The following is a 21000-nucleotide window of genomic DNA, read 5'->3' on the forward strand; positions in this document are numbered from 1 at the left end:
TGTGTATGAGTGATCTTGAAATTCTGAATATTGTGTGCCTTGAAAAGAGGCGGCTAGACTTACTTCGTCTAGATTCGTGTAAACGTTTGACACACTTACATATAACAACTTCTTATTCAATGACTGATGAATGGCTGAACTCGAATCTCTCAAGACTTGATAACCTTAAGGTCTTAGAGATTAAGTATTGCGATGAATTGAGGCATGTGAAGATTGCTCAAGAACATCTAAAGACATTGATACTATACAATTGCAGAAGCTTGGAATGTGTTGTGATGGATTGTCCCAACCTATGTCACTTTAAATATGAAGGATATATTGTTCTTAATCTTGTTGGAAGGCCTACAATTAGTCCATGTAGTTTCGTCGAGCTTGCTTGCTACCGATTCTCTAAGATAGTGCATGCCAATTTACTAGCAATGCTAGACATATTCGGAAATTCCAAGCATCTGACCTTACGAAACTTGAGAATCGAGGTACTAATTATGTTTCTTATCAAGGAGAAATATATATGAGCTTTAGTTATGATTTAATTTGCTCCTAATTAAATGTTTTTTCTAATGGTTTTTTTGTGCTAATTTTATGTAGGATTTGATGATGTTGATGGAAATGAGACAAAGCCATAGCTATTTTTCTCCTCTTTATCAAGTGAAGCATTTGAAAGTAGTAACTTATTTTGGGTCACCAACGCCAGAGCAACTCAAACAAATGACGACTTACATTGAGTCGCCGCCGCCACCACTTGGAGTGATCATGGATGCTTTACTTTGGCTATTCCCTCAGCTAGATAGTATTCGATTTTCATCTCCACCCGAAATAGTGGTATTTACTTCGCTGTTGGATTTATACTTTCATTTAAGTAGTCTCTCTGTTATCGTTTTGATATTGCACTATTTACACACCTCACTTTGATCTTTTTATTGGGCAAATATATAAAATCAAGCGTATTCAATCATAGTGTTGCAAGTAATTTGGTTCAGATATTGTAATCATTTTTATTAAATTATCGTGTTGTAAAGATTTTATGAAAGTAGCTTAGCTTGGAGTTTATTTTGTGTGGAAACTTCCTTATAATGATCTCATATTTGTGAATTGTTTCAGTCATCTTTCGATGTTATTGTTCGGTTCGTGTACACGGAGCCAATGGAAAGCAGCACAAACAACTGTGGTTGCTATGCATCTAATCTTCCTATCAATTGTTGGCAGCATGCATTGAAGATCATCGAAAAAAAAGAAGGATTTGATGATGATGATTCCATGGAAATGTTCTTCAATGTAGGGTTTTGAACTTGTGGATTTTCAGTGAGCCAATAAAGGTCAACAAGCGTTGAGTACTTGAGTTTAGTTTGGAACTACTTCTTAGTTCCTTTTACCAAATTTTTTTTTTTTTTACTCACCTTTTACCAAATTGGACTATGAATGTATTCACAAATTAGCTAGGGTTGGGTTTTAATAATTTTGATATTGTATATTTTCACTTAGAATATGAATGAATGTTTGAAACGTTTGTATGAATTTAACCACCAAGACAGGGTTTAGGAATGAAGTTTAGTGCATGGTATAACTAGTTAAGCTAAAGTAAACATCTAGAATGAACAACCTCACAAAGATAAATACTTGTAGCTTTTTGTCCCATGTAATCGAGCAATAACTCGTAGCTTATGAAAGAAATTTAACACTTGCAATTAGTTAGTTCGGAAATTGAGTTCAGCACATCACTAATTGATTTTGGCACACTCCTATGTGAGAAGAGCATTGAAAACTGTGCTCTCATATAAAGGTGTGTCAAAATCAATTAGGGTGTGCCAAAATCATTTCACGTTAGTTCGTGTAAGTTTTTTAATACACTTTCTTTTATATTTACTACAATACTAGTTCCAAAATTTATTTAAAACTGTTGAGACTCCTTATATTGAAGTGGTGAATAATTTCCTTTTTATAGAGCAACTCGTTCTGGACATTGCAATCAGTTACTCAGCTCTTCAGCTTATAAGAGAACTGCATGTTTATTACTGTCAAAAATTAACTCCTAACATGATATTTCAGCGTACAAAACTTGCAAATTAACATGAAAATCTATTTAAAATATATATATATCAAATACACAAGAACCTAAATTCTCTAATACAATTTTAACAAAATTACTTACAGATAACAGCGCATTTTACCAACACATACCCATAGAAACCAGCTGGGAAAATCTCGACAAAATTGACCTACAACCCACATTTCAGCATATACATTATCAACATTCCTCTCCAACTGCAAGCTAATAAAGATGTTTTCTTAGAAGTTCCTCCAGGAAAAATATGGAAAAGAGATGAGGTTGTATAAGTTGATTAGTGAGAAGGATAGACAGACAACTGAGACAAGAGCATAAAGACGTGACTTTCCTCTCGCACAACCAATAATAAGATCCTCATGGATTAAAGAGTTTTCTGAAAGGCCCATCCTTTCTATCCTTAGCAGCTTCAGTTAGTGCAAGGAATCGCTTGAAACCAGTAGTGGCTGCTCCTCGACCCAATGCAGCAGCTCTTGCAAGCACATCTTCTCGAGAAGCAGCAACAGCTGATGTAGCAGGACTGCTTATAGCTGGCACTGCAGGTGGAGCAGGAGCAATTGTAACCGCAGAGGTCATTGATGGATGCTTAATGCTTGGACCATGTTTGTTAAAATCATCTAGTATGGTTTGCTGGTCAGCTTTTTTAAGACCCTGCATTTTAAAGTGCATTTTAACAGACATCAAATCCAGATTCATTAAAAAGAAACGTGCAGCTGAAAAAGGGAATGAAATAGCATAGGAATAAATTCATTAAAACTCTTTTTTCAGAGTAAGCCGCCAATAAACACATAAGCAGGGAAAATAACATATGGCACTAGTCACTAAAATTGAACTACATAGTTTTTAGTTTTCATACTTCAATTAATACTTGGTATTCCCATTGGTATTAATCTAAAAAGAATTACCACTAGGCCTATACTACAGTTTCTACTCTCAAACCATGTATCGATCATTTGCTGCTCCCATTTATAACTAATAGAGTAAGAAGGGAGTTAACTACCACTCTCAAATAGTCAAACTCTGGATGGGGTAGCAGCGGTTTAGTAGCTCAGAACATGAAATAGATAAGTGTCTATTGACATGAGGAAGAAAAGCTTGTACACACAACATGGCTGTAGAGTAAGCTGTGGCAACAACTTTAGGGAAACAAAAGGTTTCAGCAAATGAATAAAACAAAACAGAATATAACCTTGAGCTCCAGGATTCGCTGAAATTCTGACGTAGTTCCTTCCGGTAATAAAGCACGATAAGTATCTGCTACAGAATCTAAAGGAGACAATATAACCTGTCCAAAAAAATGACAGTTAGCCAATGCAACAGTGTTAACATATGGATCACCATTATCTTTTACTCACCTTCAAAAGGGCCTCTGCTTTACTCATCTCACGGCTAACGTATTTGGAGTAATTAGCAGCACCAGATGTCTATGTACATATCAAACATGAAAATGATTAATATCATCACATACAGCTACAGCTGTGGGACTCGGCACCAAACTCAGATACCAGGAACAGATGCAAGTACTTTTAAAAAATATTTCCAGCTTATTTCACAACCACTGACCAATCATACCAATGGAAATAAATGGATACAAGTTCACAAATTAAATAACTACCAGTCAAATTTTGAAGTAGTTTAGTACTATTTGGTTTTAAACCAACAAAATTATGGAAAGAACACAATCATAATTTAAAAATAATATTTACATATACAGCCCTATATAAACATCAGGAGCACATGAACCCCCACAAAGTTCAGCTGTTGACCTCAATTGAATTATTGTAGTATTCATTTGCTTAAAGTACAGCTTCATGGTAGTTTCAAAATAGCATTGCATTACCACAAGTCCAATTGCCATACAAAGATTTAACATGATTATATTGCAGAAATTTATAAAAGCCCACCAGAATCCCAATCAAAGCAACTCAGTGGATGCAAAGGCAGTAAGATCATAGTTGGAGACTTGGAGTTAACAATCTCACATTAGTGAAGTATATAACTTACTTGTTTAGCAAGAGAAGGAACCTCCAAAAGAATTGTTTTCACAGCTTGAGTATCCAACAGCATCTGCAATAGAACAGTATGTGAGTTTTATGTTTGTGTTGTTGACGTTGAGATTTTATCTACTTGGCTACTCCACATAAAATAGAAAGATATACTAGGATATAGGATAAACAAATGAACTATTTCAAAACCATGATATAATGCACTCATTCTTAACATTAGCATGAATAATGATGTACGTTACACAAAAAAAGCTGCATGATGTAAATAAAATACTACCTCCGTTAACAGGGGGTATGCGCGGAATCCTAAGCAAAACTTCTTAAACATAATTATTAAAAGTTATAGACATGTAATTAATTATTAATCAAATTTATTAAAAAAAAAAACAATTGCAATCAAACCAGAACCGTCCAGACCACCACATGCCACCACCCAGAACCACCACCCATGCCACCCAAAACCCATGAACCACCACCCACGCCACCCACAAATCGCCAAAATCCACCTAAGAACCACCCAAAAACCACCAGATCTGCAACCCAAAAACCAAACCCACCTGCGAATTAGCCACTTGCGAACCACCTAAACCCACGAAACAGCAAGCCGCGAACCACCCACAAAAGCCACCAACACCCACGAACCAACACCCACACAAGACCCACTAATACCCACACACGAACCACCAACACCCACGAACCACCAGCACCCACGAAATAACCACCTACCAGATCTAATGAAACCCACACACAAACCAGATCTATTGAACCCACCAACGAAACAAGTAGAAATGAGGGAAGAGAAATGAAGAAGGAAGAAGATGAAGATGGAGGAGAGAGATGGTGGGAGATGAAATTAAGATGAATCAGATTTTTTGGATAAAAGTTTAGATAATTGAGTTAGATTAGAGTTATAATAATTTGTAATTATGTGTAGAGTGTTATGTGTTAATAATTTTTAAATGAGGGTGTTTTGGTTATTTTATCATAAAAAAGTTACTATATTAAGAAAAAAATAGTTTTGTTGCAAATAATAGTTTCACCTGTTTTTGGTAAATGTTGCAAATAACTGTTAACGGAGCAGTATTAAAATCCACAAAAGCTAATACAAGTATTGGATCTAAAATGGAAGAGCTAATACAGCTCAACACTTTGTATCAGAGGTTGCCATAAATCTTTTTAATACAAGATTTGGTAAAGATCTCATCTTACAAATAATTACAAAGAAATATCAAGCAAATATTCTATACTTATTTTGACCAAGTACCTGCTGGGCTCCAGTTTCTGATATCTGCTTGCATTTGAATATGTTCTGATAGAAACGGGGACCAAGTGAAGAAGCAAGCTGAAAAGCAAAAAGGGAAAAAAATTAGAGAAAATAAAAATAAGGTTCAGACTAATAGGTTATGAGATATGGTATCCAGGAAACAAACAGGAAATTTAAAAAAAAAAAGAGTAATAAACAGGATACAGCCATTCTGGCGATAATTTCTATTACTAATAAAATAAAATAAGAAAATAAAAAGGCAACTCCAAAGTCCAAACTATACATTAAGTTCTTCATCAGTTGACATGAAATTGCACAAGTAAAAGTTCCTCAAAAGTGAGAAACTATACAGTTGTTTTCCTGAGGAGCTATACAGTTGTTTGGTTGGCAGCAACACGGAAAGTGTAACATCCTATGGAATGTTCAGCTTCATATAGTCTGTAAATGTTATATAACATACTGAAATTATTTATTCTTGAAATTGCAAACTATTAGGAGGTTAACAGTCACCTTCTTGAGTTCAACCATCCAAGAACTTATTGACAACAAAAATTTCGGAGCGAAAAAGAAAAACAGGGTCCTTACTTGACTAACATTAGCACAAGCAAGTTATGCAGGAAAATGCTCATGAAAAACCAAAAATAGATGAACAAATTAGAAAATAGAAACAAGCAGACAAAATTAATCTCCTTCATATACCTTGTCCAAGAAAAACTGGAAGTAAATTGGAGACAGAAGTGTCCCGAGTATAGGTATACTGCTTGTAATTATTGTATTTATTCCATTAACATACCTGCATGAAAAGGATGCACATTACATGTTGGATTCACAACAAAAAGCCAAAAACAACAATTTACAAACCAAAAGGAACTAAATATTACTCTGATTGGTCGCCAACACTTTCAAGAGTCGCCCATAAAACACGTGTCATAGAAGCCATTTCAATATCAAATTTAGTTTCCAAACCTTGCACCAGTGTTATCAATGATTTTGTAATTACTGCTGAATATTCGTCCTGCGTGATTGCATATTATTAAAGATATGACTAGGAGAAGTCTTGCAACTAATTTAACAATCATCAGTATACAAATTTACCTGTACTTCTGACATATCAACTTTATCTGCAAATACGGGTTCAATAACCTTAGCTATATTTTCAGCCAATTCACCTGACTAACAACAAAAAAGAAACAGATTAGACTATCTAGATATCACAAGGAAATTTCTTAACTATTATATTGTGGTCCAAGATATTCTACTTGTAGTCTTAAATACATTTAAATATCATATCTTGAGACTTCTAAATGCAGTTTGGAGCTGATAACTACAGACTTCAATCATGAACATGAAGTATATTGAGCAGAAACAACTAATAAAAAAAGGTCACTAATGCAGAGAGAAAGAAGGTATATTGAGCAGAAATAACTAATTAAAAATGTCACTAGTGAAGAGAGAATGAAGGTATATTGAGCAGAAACAACTAATTAAAACTGTCAAGGTCTGTCCTCATACAAAAGCATAAATTCGGACTCTTAGACAATAAAATGAATTCAAGTCTTGAAAAGGAGAAGCCTTTCTCTGCCAAACATGAACAATTACTCTCCTTTATGATACCGTAAACAAAAGATTTTATTTTATTAACACTACATTTGAATGTAGCAGTATTAACACTAGGATCACCAAAGTCCTTCATTCACAAAGTCTTTATTAACAAAGCATGTTTTAATCTACTATCAAGTGGATCACCAACATCCTCCTAAGGTGACCACTTAAACTTAGCAGAAGATAGTAAAAGAACTGACGGCAACAATATTCATAAATGTAAACCAAGAGATGAAGCCTTAAGCTGTTAATCAAACGCTCATTATGAACTTAGATTCAATCATAATTTGGACAAGATAGCTCACTGATTTGGCTCTCTTTGTGAAAACAGTGTAACCAGATTGAACAGAAGTCAAGGCATTGCACAACTCTTTAATCAGTTTCTAAGTATCTAACTTAACAGCTTTTGACAGTAAAGATATTATAGAAAGGCAGCAAAATTATTAGTGACAACCGCTTCTGTCAGGCATGAAAATTCAAGATATCAACCCATGAACACCCAAAGGTTGGCTGAAGCGAACTCACCGTTTTATGACAGTATTCAGCAGTGTTCACTATATAGCAGATCATCCTTTCATCTTTTTCAGATGTCTGTTTGAAAAGTGGAAGAAAGCACGGAAAAGCCAAATAAATAAAATTATAGTCAGCTGCGATGGAAAAAAAAAATTAATCCAGAACAAGAAGTTGAAAAAAAAAACAGGATCAGACCTTAATTTGTCCATCTGTTCCAGTGGCCGCAGCCACAATTCCTGTCCCGCCCTTTGGCAGTCTGGCAAACAACTTTGTTGCATAAGCTTTAAGAATTTTTTGAAACACCTAGTAAGAGAAAGCAGAAAGACATTTTTAAATAATTAATAATGATTAAAACTCTTAATATTAACAAAGCAATTATATAATCATCTCGAAGCCAAGAGAAACGAGTATCTACAATAATACTATAGAAAATTGTTAGTTGTGTGCATCAACTTGATGATCACAACACATATATAAAAATTCAAAATACCAATATCAAGATGAACAAAAAGCCACAAGTCAACAGGGCACAAGACAGTACACATTATCAATAGTTAACCCCAGCTTGTTTAATTATTCCACTCTCCTGCAATTTAAATCTCTGCCCACAACCCATAGAAATTTCCAATAGCCAACAAAAATAAGAAAGCAAAATTAGACACTCGTATTTCATCATATACATTAATACATATAAATTTCTGAAATTCTGATAGACACACATAACGTAGAATTAATGATTTACAATACAAGACTCATCAGTAATAGTTTAGATTTCAGATGAAATGCTTCAAAAGGATCTCATACCGTATCTTCAAAAACATATCAACAAGAATGCTGAGCCAAAAGTAGTCTTTACTTGGCTTCAGTTTTTAAACTTTAACTCAAATCAAGCTACAAGCCAAGGGTCTGTTTCCTCGACAATCTAAGGGTCTGTTTTAAGCCAAGCTGCATTAAGCCTAACTTAGGCTCGTTCATTATTAATCAATCCCCTAATCATAAATTTTATTTTACTATGGCACAGCATAACCATGTATATCTCTTTGATAGACAAAAGCCTTCACAAAAAGAAAACAGGTGTAAAGCATGGCAAGACATCCCTTCTCTTCAGTGATAAGTGAAGAAAGGCACCTTAAACAGATTAAATAATGTCTGATTCTTTGTCAAAGCACTGCATCTCTTCAAGCTTCGTCTGATTATCAGAAAGACCTAGATATCACAACAAAGCTGAAGTAGTTAACATAAAAAAAAAAAAAAAATAATAAAAAAAAATAATAATAATAAAAAAAAAACAATAATAATAATAATAATAATAATAATAATAATAAATAAATAAATAAAAACATGAATTAATAAAGCTAAAATAAGTAAAGTGGAACCAAAAAAGATTAAAAGATTACACAACAAAGAAAAAGAAAAGAAAAATTCCTTGGATGCCATTAAAAACAAAAAAGACCCCTGAAACAACTTCAGTCTTGTACAAAAATCCTTTGTTCCTTTTTTTTGGTTACGTTTTGTACTCTCATCCGTTCTTGTTTGTTCGTTACACTTTTGCTTTTATATTGTAGCAAAAAAATTCTACAAATACCTCACTTCACTCTCTTTCTTAGTATTTTTATATAAACCTCATTTATAACACTCTCATTTTCTTACACAACGCCCACTTTTAATACTCACTCTATGTCTCTATCCTATTCTTATTGGTTTCTGTTACAAGTTGTAACTGCAACCATCATTTAGGAACTGAGGTAATATTTAAGTAGTCACGTGCAATAACTAAAGTTAAATTCATTACATTGCAAAATTGTTGCTTAATACTTTTATTACAAAAGGTTGAATACTTTTAAGTAAAACACAAACAAGATTAAGTTCAACCACTAATGATGACTATTTTTCGGTTCTCCTCGACTAAATAAATGAATTTTTAGCAAGTAAAAACAAGTTTATTCAGCAAAGAAGGTTATGTTCAATTTTATTTTTATTTTATTCTTTTCATGTTTCATTTTGCAAAATAAGTTAAGGAAAGGAGAGCCTAAATAGAACAAATGGTACAAAAGTTTGGAAACTTAGAATATCATTTTTGCTTAGGAAAATCACTAAAGACTAAAAGTAATTAGTACTCCGCATTGTAAAATTAATACCATTAACTACTAGTTGCATGTTGACAAAGTTGACATTAACTCATTTTAAAATGCAAATCATTAACTGCCAATTGTATATGTTAACTAGCCTTGATCAACAAGACTGTTTTAAAGATGTACAAAAATAATATTAAAACACACACACACACTGACACACACATTCGTTACCCTAAAAAAGTGTTCCCTAATTCGCTAATCCCCCCCATGGATTGCAATCCGAAAAAGACAGATTAATACGTATGAGTGGTTGGCGTATTTTAATAAAATTAGGCAGCGAATTGTGTTCTCAAACTCAATCTTAAACAGCATTACATTGACACAGCCCAAAGAATCAGCCCTAAAGAGCGGGAAGTGGTTAGATGTTATGATAACAAAAATTTTGTTTTAAATTTTTAATCCAATATGCAACAGCCATTTTTTACTTTACAATAAGTATTATGTGTAACCGTTATTGAGTCAGTTAAATACAATTTATCAAATGATTCCAATTGACATAAACAAGTTCACAAGAATGTATATGAACAAAGAACTTATATGTACCTGCATGCTACTGGATAAGATATTTGTCTGACTTCCTTCTTCGGTATCCCAAGTTTCTTCCTACAGTGTCCACAGGAACATAAATAGCATTTCATTTCAAGTTTCAACATATACAGGGGTGTGGAAGACTGGAAGGGAAATGGAAGGCATGAATATAAATAGACTACCTGAACAAGTTTCTCCAGATGATCCATCAGTGTTTTTTCTTCCAATTCAACATACACGTTTAGATGAGGTTCAAAGCAAGATGAGATGATTCCACGGAAATTGAACTGCAAATTCATCAATTGAGGAGTTAAGTTACCCTAATTTCAATCAAGGCCAAAATTGTAGAAGTTAAAATTATGAATAGGAGCAAAATAAGAAATTAAATTTATACTCATCCCATTCTTTTTTGTTCTACTCACTTCCCATTTTATCCCGTTCTTTTTTGTTCTACTTGCTTTGCTTTATTCTATTTTAAGCCTACCCCCTTTACCATCCTACCCCTTTTACCCCACAATAGTTACACCTTTCCACACACTAACTCTTACACTTTGCTTAGAGGGGGTATATAGTTTGGTTGTATTGTAATAAATGTTTGTTACTACTTTTGTGTGACCCCTTTTCTCTTTCTACCAAATTCCATGTATTTTATACAACATTTGTTACTACTTTTCATCTTCATGCCAAGCACAAGAGTAAAGTTAGAGTAATAATTAGTATAATTATTATTAGTATTAGTGGTTCACTTGATAATTTTTCTTGTTCGACCAGTAAACAGAACAGCCAATATAAACAATTTAAGGCATCAAAAACCAAATAAAAAGTATAATTGATTCAGATATAGGTGCATCTACCCACAAATCCTAACAATAGCTCCCCCATAATAGAATGCAATAACTTAAAAAGATAAAATACTGAAATACAATAATAGGTGAGTGCTAAAGTTTCTGAACTAATGCACAAAAAGGGCAGTTAAGCTTGGTCTAAACTTTTTTGTCAAAAACAATGAAAAGGAGAAGTTGAAAAGGTTTACCCCAGCTCCAGGCACAGAAAATTCTTTAAGACCGTCAGTTTCCTGTAATAACAAGTCCAAAAGACAATGACAGCAAATCAGGAAGGTTTTTTTTTTTTTAATAAGTAACAAGCTATATCCGAATACATACATCAGTTCCACTGCCTTGATTAGCAGCGAGCTTCTTTTCATATTTCTTTTTGATATCTGATACAGCTTGACTGAAATTGGGCCCTCTTTCTACATCACCAGTGTCATGATTGGTCTCTTTAGCTGGTGAACTTCCTCCAAATTTCTCTGCCAGTTCTTCTTCAAATTCCAAAGTTCGCTGAAGTGCCTATCAAATTTTACAAAAGCCAATTAAGCAACAGAAAAGGCAGCAATGTGCAACAAAACATAAGTAATTAAGATACAGAATAGAATATAAAAATCTCAGGAGAATATTAGCTTTGAAGTAGACAGAACTTCAAGCTTTCAGGCTTTCAGCCATTTGAAATTCTCCCAAAATCATACCATATTGACAGAAAACCAAGGGCATAAGGGAACTCACATCCCATAAGCTTCTGTAACTGTACATGACATACTAAAAGGTTCCCAAATACATTATTTTGCGACAGATAGAGGGTGAAGATCCAACCTTGATGTTATTAGAATCAGTTAGAAATCCTATTTAATATGCTCCAATGTATAGACATTTTACTAAGCTCATGGGTCAAAGCCTGTTCTGAAAAAGTTGAATGAGGACATTCTAATATAGATTTTGCAGATATCGTTTTTTATATTCCACAATTTTTCCAATGATTTCTAAGCTGGTCCACAGATTCCACTGAGTTTGAAGCTTTCCAAAGATATTTGAAGGTTTACATGGGTTTCAAGACGGAGATTTATGTATTATATTCTTTTATGAAAGCATTAGAGTAATAAAGAATATGAAAACTATTAATTCAGGGCTGGGTAGCACATAGTGGTGAATAAATAGTGTCTGATCCCAATAAGGTAACTGATGTTTTCTGCGATAGCATGTTGAGTGGTTGGAAAGGATGAAGAGAGAAGAGGCTACATAATCAATTATGACATCCAATCTGTCTTGCTTATTGCTTTCACAAAGAAGGGTATTAACTATTAAGAGATCTTCTCCATTAATAAGAACATAGTTTTTAAGATACTTAAACTAGGAAGCTGTTAAAAGCAATAACTGTCACTTCTGTGAATTTCATTACAAAGTCCAGCATACTGATTGTGTTTAGGACTACATGCCTGTCTCATGTTATTCTATTATCCAAAAATGTATTTTCAAATTGTTGAGTAGATTGAAATTGGTGCTTTTAAACATCATCTCCTTGGATCAAGATGCTTTTGTTAGAGGCATTATGTGAGCAGAGTTATTTGTCAAGATGTCTAAAGAGTTATGGTAATTTTATTTTATTTTTTTATTAAAAAAAAAAAAAAAAAGGTCCTTCCGGATAACCTGTGAAAGTAAATTTGAGGAATGCTTTCTCTATTAAAAGTTAAATGTTTTACAGCCTTCCTCCTAATTCGATTAAATGGATTTCCTTCCTTTTTTATTGGCCTCGATGGTTCTCTTATAGTTTCTTCTATAGTTTCTTCCAGGGATAAAATAAAGTCTTACTGTCTTAGACAAGGAGATCGTATTTCCCCACTTTTTATTGTGCGTCATTGTACAGAATATTTGTCATTTGTATAGATTTGGGTTAGACCTAAGTCAGCTATTGCTTGGTTTTGTAAGTGAATAACACTTAGCTAGAGCTTTTCCCCTTTAAAAATTAATTTTTTTGCCAACAAAACCCCTCTGAACTTCATTTTGCGGTTTTGATAATTTTTCATATTTTTTATGAGGTAAAGGAGTGTATGACTCATATGAGCATAGTCATATTGTCCTTAAGCAACCCAAGATAGGCATGCAGATCAATCTCCAAATTCAGTGTTGCTAAGCTGTATTGCCAGGGAATATCAAAAGATTTCTATTGCTATTAAGTAGTCAGTAGTAGGAACAAAATTAGAGGTAATAAGAAACAAGACCACTTCAGAATACAGAAATAATTTAGGTAATAGAAAATCATCGAGCATCCACCCCTTACCAGCAGCAGTGTCCCCACATCTGGTTTCTCCTTCATGTTATCAAGTATTTCCTCAAGTTGTGTTCTGTAGCAAAAAATGTAAAGAAAAACAATATCACTTTACAAGATAAATATAGGATAAGCATGCATGAAAGTTTTCTTTTTTATATATATGTTGACGATGAGGTAAGTCCATAAGTGGACTAGCAAATAAAAGATAGAAGCCAATGCCTAATCTTATTGGAATTGAATCATATATCAAACTAAACATTTGATGCTCAACAGCATCTTATCGAAGGAGAACAACATGTCCAAATGAAAAGGAAGAATGTCAAGCAATCAATTACTATCAAAATCCACTACATGAAGCATGCCAGCAGGCAAAGCTAGAGATGTTGTCAATCCGTCCACCCATATGTTTCCCAAATAAGAAGACCATACAGATATTAGTGATAATTAAAAGCACATGCAACACTGGCTAGAATAAATAATAATTATACTGAATGTATAGAGTTCAAAATTTTAAGGAAGAGGCCAAAAGAGAGTACATCACTGACCTTGTGAGCTTGCAGAATTGGATGCATAGTAAATAAGGGACATGCCATGAAGAAGGGAAAATTTTCCATATCTCCTCATTTGTTCTCAACCGACGCTTGATCCAAGCATATCTCCTTTCCGTTTTATCCAACTTTGCAAGTTCTAATTTAAAAAACATATATAAATAGAAATAAGAAATATTTAAGACAATTTTTACAGAAATCAAAGAGCAAATCATTTTATTGATGCAAAGGGTTGTATCAAACGGGATTGGAATGCGTTTGGCAGCGGATCACACAAGGAGCAGTAAAGAAAGATACTTACCAGCTCCTTCGAAAATTTGTCTATAGGAAGTAAGTTCCCTGTTACAGAATATTTTAACAAGTTCTTCTCGTACAGAAGGCTCCAATGCATCAACCACCAAACAAGCATCTGATAGCTGCTGCAGTAAATTAGTTTCTTCTGTCTCTTTCCCAGTACCCAGGCTGAAATTGCAAGATACAATAATCAAATGAGATAATATATAGAATATACAAAAATAATATACAATGAACCAACATCAATGAAAACCAATTCTTACAGCTTCAACATGAGTTGAGATTTTGCAAACCATCACCCATCCCTCATTAAAAGTTGAGAATTTTCTCATCTTACAAATTCAAGTAATAAGCATTCTCAGAGTTCAAATTTACATGTTCTCCAAAAAATAAATATAAAATCCATATTCCATAGTCAAACTAAAGTAAAATTTCTATCTAGGCAGATATATCTACATCCACATAAGGATTTATTTACATGATCAATGTGTACAACACATTATTTTGAAGGACTTCATATTATACAAAGATAGCAACCAGTCTCTTTCCCTTATCACCTCCCAAATCAATTATAGCCCAACTCCACATATAATGAAAAAAGGGGGAAAAGGGGAAAAAAAAAAAAAAAAAAAAAAAAAAAAAAAAAAAAAAACTAGCAGTACCTTGAGAAGTCAGAAAAAACATGAGACTTCAAGATTTGTTTAATATTCTTGAACTTCTCACGCAATTCTGTTATTTTAGGGACATCCCTATAGGCTTCAAAATGACTGCATAACTGATTTACTGCCTGAAACAAATCAAGAAACAACATCATCCACACTAAGATAAGGAATGTGTGGGACCAGGAATAAAAGATCAAACAAAAAACAAGGAATCTATAAGACAAGGAACAAGAGAGAAACGTTGATTCAAATTTCAAACACCTCATGACCATAAAAAATCACTTAAAATTTGTGTTATTAGAGGCAAGTTATGCCATTAAAGCATGTATATCCTTCAGCAACATTGGGAGTCTTCAAACAATAAGTGACGTACAATAGAAAAACCACATAATATGTTCAGACTATACAGAGAAGATTCATCTGCTTACAATACAGCCAAATTAAAAAGAAATTATATATTTTCCATCATTCAGGTCAAATAGTAAATCTAAAGCCAAAATATATACTGGTACAAGGAATGTATGTACGGGTGGGAAGAACCGTGGATCCTCCAAAGAGATAGGGAAAAACAATGTAAAAGCTTAAAAAATTATTGACCTCCTAAATAGAAGAAAAACGCTTGCCCACTGGCAGCTTGGTACCTCCAATTGAGCAGCTGCCTCCTTATATTGTCTTTTTGAAGCCATCACTTGAAGTTGCTCAACAGCAGATACTGCCAAAGCATTTAAAAAGCATTATGTTAGCATGTTTTCATTCTCTGATTGACTGAATACCATGCGATATTATACAAATATTCTACATCAACTACATAAATTGGATATTAAGGCAATTATACCTTTGTTAGAGCTATAAGAGAGAAACAGAGAATGAAGTCATAAATCATGACATCCCAGAAAACAGCAAAACATGTGTAGCAATTGGCAAGTTTATGGAGGTCAGAATCTATAGTCTTCAGACTATCCAAATAAAAATATAGAAGCCTAGCTGTCTTAATATATGGGATCAATTTATTTTAAGGACTTAGAACTTTTAGAAGATATGAAAGTTCCTCCACAAATGTGTGCACTAACAACATATGCGGATATGCCATGTAAGAAGAACAATACGAAGTATATAATAGAAAAAATTGCTATGTACACATGTTTGATTCAAAAGGAAAAACAAAGGTCCATAATTCAAACAAATTAATACAGCGTAGTCTGAAAAAAAAAATATGAGTTAAACATTGCAACAACAAATATGTTGAATCTAATAAGAATACTAGAGCAAAAGTACTAGGAGCTCTTGTTTGTTCATTATATTGTTCATGTATTACGACAACAATGGAAAACATAAAGATTAATAAAACATGAATCCTGCACTTCAAAGAGTAGCAGCTAACAGATATAAAACTAGTAAATCATCTCAACATAACATGAAACTAATGAAAGTTAGAATTATATGATATGTGATTGATAGTATCATGGCAGGCTCTTGATCTTTGACATATTATACAATCGTTATAGTTTTAAATTTGATTCTTGGACTAGTGTGAAGGTGGAAAATACTTTTCATGAATTTTTCTTGTGGTAGTACATTGTCTTTGTATGATCTTCAATTGGACAAAAAAAACAATACAAAAAGAAAGCAATAAATCTGTTTTTTATTTTTCCCTAGAGCAAAGACCAGATAGTTTATGGTCCTGGATGCTGAATGTGTGAGATGCTAAGATCAATGAAAATAAAAAGGAAACAAAAAACCAACCTAACATGGTAAGACGATGAAGTGCTGTAATAGTAGTTGTTATGTGCTTCTTTGCAAAATCGAGCTTCTTTATGTCACGACAAATTTCCTGAACCATTGTCTCACTTTGCTCAGCCTTATTTTTTATCTCCCGTATCTTGTACATGAGTTCCTGTTGAAAAATTGATCAATCAATTAATCCAATCAGAACAATCAATTAGTGGAACAGAATATAGGATACAATCAATTCCGGATAATCATCCAGAAGAGAATTAGAGCCAATCAGTCATTATATATCAAGTAAAAAGTCAAGTAATATGAGTCCATATTGGGAGCACAAACCTGCACTGCACGCGTAGCAGCAGCAAGATCTTCTTTGGCCTTGGTACCTGAATTACTCTAAACTACAGGAAGTTAGCAATCAAAAATTAAGAGTTCAAAAACACACAGCTTCACCCTAGTGAGTGGAAGATTCGATGCTAGTAGAAAAGTTGTAACAGCTTATTTCATGGTCCTGAACCAGTGCTCCCACCTCTCACAATAATTAGTACCCTCCTGATAACTTAGTAACCCCCCATATTGTGAGGGAAGAAAACCTTGGTCCAGGACCATGCCATTAATACTCCTCTCCAGGTAACATTTTCCAAAACAAAATTCAAACACTAGAACACTACTAGTACAGAAATTATAATCAAGCTTTGCTGAAACCAACAACCAAAAATAGAAAGAGGCTGCATAAAGAGGGAAATCAGGTCTATAATAAGAAGGCCACAATTTAAATCTCGAAAGGTAAACACAAGATTCCAAAATACATAGGTTCAACTGTTCAAGAACTAAAAAAGGCACCCTACTTGAGAAACGGCACATAAATTCTTGAGTTCTTTGGTTTCAGATTAAGGTCATTTCCTCATGAGTTGTATATGAGCAAAGTCTAGCCTGCTTACATCAGCTCAATACTTCTTCTTAGGTTTTTTCACTTCACCTCATGAAACCCTTAATCTTACTGCAGTTTTGCACCAGTCACCATCTCACCAAATGCCTTCTGGAAAAGCCCATATCAATAAATTCCACATCTAATTTTTTTTGGGTAATGCTATACATAGCCCTTAGGGCTATATATAAGCATTAAAAACACTCTTGGAAATTGTATAAAATTAGGAATTCATGACAAAAACACTCGTAGATCAGTGTAATTAGTGTGAATTTGTCATGATTTTCTAAATTTAAACAGTTTTCAAGAGTATTTTTAATGCCTATAAGTAGCCTAAGGGCTATGTGTAGCATTTTCCATTTTTTTTATGCTTTTTCATAGAGTCAAACTACCATGTCAAAAATAATGTTTTAGTGATAATTTGAAGGAGGAATGGGAGAATGTTTCTGATAGAAATATAATCATCAAGACTGAAAACAATTTAACCCATGCCAGAGCATAACATCTGATCAAGAAGCAAGACAGAGAACAAGCTAACAGAAAATACACATGAAGACATGGAAGTAATTGGCATCCAGATTCCAGCATTCATTCATCATCGATAATCTTAAAAGATATCCTTATTCCAAAATCTATTGCTTTTCACCCTATCTCCTAGTTTTATCATCTGAAGAAACCCATTTCTTTTCCAGTTTATAAAAAGTCAACTGACAGCCACAATCATCCCCCATTTCCTATAGTCTCATTTTGGATTTACTGCCTCTGTCCCATTATTAAGTGCCTGTTTTCCTTATTGGGTATCCCAAAATTAAGTGCCTTTTTATGTATAATTACCTACATACCCCCACTTTATACTTTTTAACATACTAAACTTCCCTAAATACCCTTCACACATGCTTTCTCATTATTGTCTCCACTAGAAAACAAAATATTGTACTCTATATAATTATTCCCGATACTCTTCACATAATCACACATGCTTTTTATACTTCCTTCATTTGCATTAAAAACTATGAAATTTAAGAAACGACACTTAATAATGGAACGGAGGGAATATTTACTTTTACCCAAAAAAAAAGTAAATTAAATAAAATAAAACATTAAGTGCATACTGGGCAAAGATATGCCAGGCTACCAGCATAATTGACATCGATGAGGATGAGGAACAACAAGAAACATTTTTTGCACCCCCAAAATGATTTTAAAAGGAAAATTGTGATGAAAAAAAAATAATATAAATAATGACTACATGAGCCATATTCAATATCAAATTCTTACACCAATGTGTGAAGGATCTGTCTAGTAGCCAAACCACTTTTCCAACTCATTTTGCAAGGACAGTCTTCTATCTTAAAATATATCACGATGTTAAATCTAGGGTAATTTTGAAGCATACTGTGACATATTATTAGGCACGATGGCCGCAAGCCATTTGCATTGCCTGTAAATGGTTCCACAATCATTATTGTGACATCAACCAAGATTTCAACCCTGCAATAAATCCTACGAACTTCAATAAGGCATGTACCCTTCATAAGAAAAATATTTATTCAAAATTTTACTAAAAGTTGATTGCTTGGTCTAAACTTCCCCCACTCTTCTTTCACATAACTTCATTTTCACTCTAGCCCGTTACAAGGTCATGCACATCAATTATGCACCCTAAACTAATTAACATATTAAAATATGCCAACTTTAACAAAACCACACCAAGTCTGATAGAAAGAAGCCTGCAATGGACTTCTTTAAATTCGAATAGTAGTCTTTTAAACTTGTATGCAGTTCATCATTTGATCTACCCAGTTGTGTGTGGCTGAAGATCAACCTCATAAATCAATAATCCATCATTCCATCTAGTCTAGAATATTAAATTTATAATCTAAAGGTATTCATTTTTACCTAGCTGCATTGCTCTCTTTATCTCTTTATCAATAACAGTCCATCCCTCTCCAACCTTGGGCAATCTTAAGTCAACTTGTCTGAACACTAGTTTCCCAAAACGGCTCTCGTCAAGCCTTTCAACAAGAATACTCTTCCCTCAAAATAAAAATAAAAAACAAAAAATAAATAAATAAAAAACAAGAATACTCTTCCTGCACTCAACCTCCTACACTCTTCAACCTTTTGCAGTCTTCAGTCTCCTCGTCTGAACACTATTTTCCCAAAATTTAACGCCCATGGTTCTCATCAAGACTATTAACAATAATACCCTTCCTACACACAACCTCCTTGACAACCTTCTATAAACGAAAATGAACTCAACAGAACCTCATGTAACAAAATCACAACAAACTCATTCTACAACAAAATAAAATAAAATAAAAAGAGTTATACATCACCATCCAATCCAAAATATGAGAGTAATGTTTACTGAGAGTGAGTTTGGAAACGAGGATTATTGCCCAGGAATGAAAAGGAAAATGTGCCGTGCACTCCTACCAAAAGGTAAAAATGTTTTCCACCCTTGGGAATATCTCCACTTGTACAACTACTTCCCACCCCTTTACAAACCACGCACATCAAAATTCATCATTTCACTCGAAAATGTTTCCCATCCAACAAAATGAAACCAAAGTGAAGATACCACTCATACCAGTAAAAATAAACAAAAAATTCATCAATACTTCCATCAAAACTGTAGAATGCAAATCATGCAAAGACCAATAAATCTTACCTGCTGTCGAACAGCTCCCAGTATGGAAGCATCCACTCGACGGATTTCACCATGAATCTTTTGCATTAGAGGCTCAACACCAGATAACGACGCCTCTGATATACCAATATTAACACATAATCAGCAATCATTCAAACAAATGCAAGATTATAAGAAATACTGAACTACAATTTCACCAATCCCTTTCAAAATAACACTGATAAATGTATCAAACTCCGACTTCAACGCCTCGAATCAACGGAGCTTCAAATTCCTAATATAAATCAACCAATTTAGGTAAATAGAAGAAAAGCAACATAAATTACCTGTAGGAAACATCTGATTAATGTATTCAAGAGCACTTGACTTATCCATAGATCGAGGAACTGACATCTGTTCACATTACATCAATCAATACTTCTGATTATCAATCAAAATCAACACAATAAACTACAAATTTCAATCAAATTACATAATTCAACAACAAATTAAGAACAACAGATCGACTAATTTTCAGCTAACATATACAAAAACTATATCAAATCATAAACTAAGCATCATATATTAACATTTAAGCTATAAAAATGAAAATTTGCTCGCATAAATTGAAAATGTCTATCAAAATTCATACTCCTAATCTACCAAAAAATAACAAAATTATAGTAAATTGAAACTCAAAAATTACGAATAAAATTGATGAAATCAAACCTTTTGATGCAATTCGAGCTAGAAAATTCGAGTGATTGAGATTTCCAGTTGATTTACCAAAAAATGAGTGAGATCAAACATCGAAAGAGGAGAGAGAGTGAGAAAGATCGGAAACTATCGACGTCTTTCTTTTATTTTTCTTTTCTTTTTCCGATGTATTAAAAAAAGGAAAAATAAAAATAAAATAAACTCGCAATTTTTATTTTTTTATTTTTTTTTTTTTGGGTTTTTGTGGGTCCACTGACGGTCATATACTCATATATAAATAAA

General features: G+C 33.5%; 2 protein-coding genes across 2 annotated transcripts; one reads left to right on the forward strand and one right to left on the reverse strand.

The window, feature by feature from the left end:
- Nucleotides 1-47: 47 nt before the first annotated feature.
- On the forward strand, nt 48-1287 carry LOC145557805 (uncharacterized). The gene is made up of 3 exons (XM_081618985.1): nt 48-476; nt 589-822; nt 1102-1287. Exons 1-3 carry the CDS (start codon nt 120-122, stop codon nt 1285-1287), a joined length of 777 nt encoding a protein of 258 aa, XP_081475111.1. The 5' UTR covers nt 48-119.
- Nucleotides 1288-2056: 769 nt separating this feature from the next.
- On the reverse strand, nt 2057-20978 carry LOC145558620 (vacuolar protein sorting-associated protein 53 A-like). Its single transcript, XM_081619915.1, has 25 exons — nt 20731-20978; nt 20349-20415; nt 20044-20138; nt 16781-16837; nt 16460-16610; nt 15358-15428; nt 14717-14841; nt 14062-14222; nt 13758-13899; nt 13222-13285; nt 11274-11459; nt 11144-11185; nt 10293-10397; nt 10126-10185; nt 8576-8653; nt 7643-7750; nt 7460-7525; nt 6428-6505; nt 6214-6347; nt 6032-6125; nt 5333-5410; nt 4067-4129; nt 3418-3486; nt 3252-3347; nt 2057-2713 (listed from the first exon to the last, which is right to left on the reverse strand). The coding sequence occupies exons 2-25, from the start codon at nt 20413-20415 to the stop codon at nt 2420-2422; spliced, it is 2484 nt and encodes an 827-aa protein (XP_081476041.1). The 5' UTR covers nt 20731-20978; the 3' UTR covers nt 2057-2419.
- Nucleotides 20979-21000: the final 22 nt, after the last annotated feature.

The sequence above is a fragment of the Chenopodium album genome, chromosome 9 (genome assembly GCF_948465745.1).
Source record: "Chenopodium album chromosome 9, dcCheAlbu1.1, whole genome shotgun sequence".
In the NCBI taxonomy this organism is placed as follows: domain Eukaryota; kingdom Viridiplantae; phylum Streptophyta; class Magnoliopsida; order Caryophyllales; family Amaranthaceae; genus Chenopodium; species Chenopodium album.

Excerpts from the sequence above, each read along its gene's own strand:
- LOC145557805 (XM_081618985.1), top strand. The coding sequence starts at position 120 with ATGACTGATGAATGGCTGAACTCGAATCTCTCAAGACTTGATAACCTT. Across the intron at positions 477-588 it reads TACGAAACTTGAGAATCGAG|GATTTGATGATGTTGATGGA; the intron begins GTACTAATTATG and ends AATTTTATGTAG. Across the intron at positions 823-1,101 it reads CATCTCCACCCGAAATAGTG|TCATCTTTCGATGTTATTGT; the intron begins GTATTTACTTCG and ends GAATTGTTTCAG.
- LOC145558620 (XM_081619915.1), bottom strand. The coding sequence starts at position 20,415 with ATGTCAGTTCCTCGATCTATGGATAAGTCAAGTGCTCTTGAATACATT. Across the intron at positions 13,900-14,061 it reads ACAAATTTTCGAAGGAGCTG|AACTTGCAAAGTTGGATAAA; the intron begins GTAAGTATCTTT and ends TTTTTAAATTAG. Across the intron at positions 10,398-11,143 it reads TTTCTGTGCCTGGAGCTGGG|TTCAATTTCCGTGGAATCAT; the intron begins GTAAACCTTTTC and ends ATGAATTTGCAG.